This window comes from Chrysochloris asiatica, unplaced genomic scaffold (genome assembly GCF_000296735.1).
Source record: "Chrysochloris asiatica unplaced genomic scaffold, ChrAsi1.0 scaffold00140, whole genome shotgun sequence".
In the NCBI taxonomy this organism is placed as follows: Eukaryota; Metazoa; Chordata; class Mammalia; order Afrosoricida; family Chrysochloridae; genus Chrysochloris; species Chrysochloris asiatica.
The window spans coordinates 1,456,533-1,460,359 of record NW_006408658.1 but is presented as its reverse complement, the minus strand read 5'-3'; the positions used below and the strand labels follow the sequence as shown (position 1 = coordinate 1,460,359).

The following is a 3,827-nucleotide window of genomic DNA, read 5'->3' as shown; positions in this document are numbered from 1 at the left end:
AGAATATGCATTTGAGTTATGGTGTTGGAGGAGAATATTGAAAAGTACCATGGGCTGCCAAAAGAACCAACAGTTCTGTATTGGAAAAGTACAGCCAGAGTGTTCCTTGGAGGCCAGATGGCCAGACCTTGTCTCTCATATACTTCGGACATATTGTCAGGAGGGACCAGTCACTGGAGAAGGATATCATGTTTGGTAAGTTGGAGGGTCAGAGAAAAAGAAGAAGACCCCCAATGAGATGGATTGTCAAAGTGGCAGCATCAGTGGGCTCAAGCATGGCCACAATTGTGAGGTTGGCCCAGGTCTGGACAGTGTTTTGTTCTGTTGTGCATAGGGTTGCTATGAGTCAGTACTGATTTGATGACACCTAATAGCAACAACAACAATATATGTATGTTGTTGTGTGCTGTCAAGTTGGGTTGTAATCATTACAATCCTCTTTAGGGTTTCTAAGGAACAGCTGGTGGGTTTGAACCTTGCAGTTAACATACACGTGTATATGTGTATACATATATGGGAGCTCAGTGTCTCTGTTAGATAAACAGTGAACAGAGATGTACAAGGTTGGCAGTTCATGGCAGAAAGATTTACAACCTTGGAAACAGTCACTCTGTGTTGGGTGGGGAGCGTCCGACCCACAGGCCATATAAGGCCCCTGGAATCATTTGGTCTGGCCCTACCAAGGCAACTGCAGTTCCAGTCATTGCATGATAGCAGGCTAAATTTTAAGTTGGACTTCAGACATATTATCAGGAAGGACCAGTCCCTAGAGAAGGATATGTTTGGTAACATGGAGGGTTGGAGAAAAAGAGGAAGACCCCCCAATGAGATAGATTGACACAGTGACAGCAGCAATGGGCTCAAACGTAGCAAAGATTGTGAGGTTGGCACAGGACCAGGCACTCTTTAGTTCTGTTGTGCATAGGGTTATACGAGTTGGTACTGACTCAGTGGCATCTAACAACAGCAACAATTTTGTATGGCTTGTGAATGATGTTATAAATATCCAAATGGCCTTTGGCATAGAAAAGGTTCCCTACCCCTGCACAGGGTCTCTATGAGTAAACCAACATGACAATACTTCACTCTCTCGATAGATAGATAGATAGAGATGTAGATATGATTGCAATTAAATTAATGACTTTTTTTAAAAAGCAAAAGTATTTCTTTGATCACTTTTTGGGAATGCTTATTTGTTTATCTCTCTGTCTCATTGAGGGAAAGGGAAAGTGTACTTTCCTATTCTAAAGAAGGACAACAAGAATGGAAGGAAAGGCCATAATATTTATTTTTTCTTAGATAACTTAAAAATATTATTTATACTGTTTTATCTCTCAGCCATACACTAATGCATGTTCTTTATCTGTGAATCATGTTTGTTTCTTTTATAGTATTTCAGGTGCTTGAATATTCACTTTTTACCTGAAGCGTCTAGAACGTTTCTGCTTGCTGCGATATTACTTGTCTCCAATCACACTGCATGATATAAATAGTACACAGGCACATGTGCTTAAGCCTAAGCCTGAGAGTTATTGGATTCCTCTGAAAAGACAGATTTGAACTGCAGTGGGAGTTCTATCTAGGGAGATGCAGCCTCTAAAAAAGTTGATGGCCATCTTAAAACCTCAGAACCTGCCTTTGCATGAACAAAGTGAGGTCCTGAGAGCAGATGTGCCTTGGCAGAACAAGACCATCCCAGTAATGGAGATATATGACTCTGAGGCCTCTCGTCAAAAGTTCAGACAGTTCCAGTATCTGAAAGTGGCTGGGCCTCATGAATCCCTAAGCCAACTGTGGGAACTCTGCCTTCAGTGGTTGAGACCAGAGATTCATACAAAGAATCAGATCCTAGAGTTATTAGTACTGGAGCAGTTTCTCACAATCCTCCCTGAAGAGGTCAGGACTTGGGTGAAATTACAACATCCGAAGAACAGCAAAGAAGTGGTGACTCTCATGGAGGATGTGATTGAAATGCTTAACGACACAGGTAAGAATGTAGAAAATTAGGGTGGGGTGGGGTGTTAGAATTGTTGGCTCTTCTATATGAAAAGAGGCAATCTTTTTCTGAAGTTAGCAAGTGTCAAGGGCCAGATCTTGAAGGATTTTGTATTACCATAATAAAAATAATGGACTATATATTATAGGCAATACAAATAAAGAGCTCTTACAGGGGAAGAAATGACAGTATTTGTCTATATAAGTATGTTGGCATCAGTGTAGAGTGGGGGTCAACAAACTGTGACCCATGTAACAATTTTTTTTAAATAAAGTTTTATTGGAACATAACTGTACCCATACATTTATATTTTTTCTCTGGCTGCCTTCATGCTTTCATGAGCTGAGCTGAAATGTCATGGCCTATAAAGCCTAAGGTATTTACAATCTGGCCCTTTAAAGTAAAAGTTGATTGGCTTCTGGTTTTAAGGATGGATCTGAGGGTTCTGGAACGAGGAGAATCTGTTAGGAGGCAGTTTTAATAGATCAAATGATAGAGAAGGGAGGAACATTGGGAAAACAGGAGTTTGAATATTTATTAATTGATTAGATATATGAGATGTGAGTAGAATGAGAATTGATATAAATCTCATGTTCCTACTTGTATGAATGGAGAGTAAGTAGCAGAATTTGTGGAAGAGAATAATAATTATATGGCATTTCTTATTAATAACCATGTTAAAAGCACCCCTTGGATTATTTAAAGTTGCTTTAGGGCAAAATTTGTCCCCCTAATATTTCCCTCAGATCTTCCTTGTGAGGATTCTGTCTTCAAGAAGGAAAGCATTAAGATGGAGGAAATGGTGTCTGACTCACTAACAGTCACATCCCAGGTGAATTAGAATTCTACTCTTTTTTTGAAAATGTGTGTCCTTCTTTAATGTGACCTGCTTTTACTTTTTGGTCCTTGAACTTTTTCCAAACATAGTTTAATCCTAGGATATCAGAATGTATTCTTCCACAGGACATTTGAACACAAGATGATGCTAGAGAATTACAGATTCATAATACACTGTTTGAAAAATATTTTCTCTTAACTTTATATAAGGTGGCTTCAAAAATGTCATGTAAGAATTCCATGATCTTTTAATTCCATTTTTCCACAAAATATTTGATGCCCCCTCCTATATTCCCTGTGCATCTGATCCCTTAACAATGTAAAATGTCATTGACATTATAGAAATAGAGCCAGTGAATGTTTAGAGTTAGCAGTGAAGGAGATCAAAGGCAAACTCGTGAGCAATGTCATTTAATGGACAAGAGTAGAAGAAACTTAAAAGGATACTAAAAAAAGAAACAAAGAGGTAGAGAAAAACCAGAAAAATACATTGTTATTGAGACCAAAGAATAGAAAGATTTCAAGAAATGTTTTAAAGGGTCAGAAAAATACAGCTTGGATATACCTGTTTATTCATAATCATGGAGATGTTAATAAGCATGCCATGAAGATAGAAACCAGATTGCAATGGGTTTAGGAGACAAAAGATGAGGAAGTAGACAAAACTAATGTAGACAACTTACTCACGAAGACTGACTACAAAAAAGAAAAAGGGAGGAGATTTATAAATTACACTGTACGGGAAGTAGCCTATAAAGACAAGGTTGTCAATGCTGGAGAAACAAGTGGAATCACTGATGATCTGAGGTCCTTATGGAACAGTAAGGAATTTTTAGATTAATAAGCATTTATTCAGTGCCTAATTAGAGCACTTTTGGAAGAAGTGCAGCCAGAGTTCTCCTTGGAGGCCAGGATGGCTAAGCTTCGTCTCTCCTACTTTGGACATATTGTCCGGAGGAAACAATCGTTGGAGAAGGATGTCATGCTGGGTAGG

The 3,827-nt window shown here is 38.7% G+C and overlaps 1 protein-coding gene across 1 annotated transcript in view; it reads left to right on the top strand.

Moving 5' to 3' along the window:
* The first annotated feature begins 1,587 nt into the window (after nucleotides 1-1,587).
* The window catches only part of ZNF215 (zinc finger protein 215), a 28,148-nt gene continuing 25,908 nt past the window's right edge, over nucleotides 1,588-3,827 (top strand). The window contains exons 1-2 of the mRNA XM_006870296.1: nucleotides 1,588-1,987; nucleotides 2,743-2,828. Of these exons, the coding sequence (XP_006870358.1) occupies nucleotides 1,588-1,987; nucleotides 2,743-2,828 (486 nt within the window). The remainder of the gene's footprint in view (nucleotides 1,988-2,742; nucleotides 2,829-3,827) is intronic.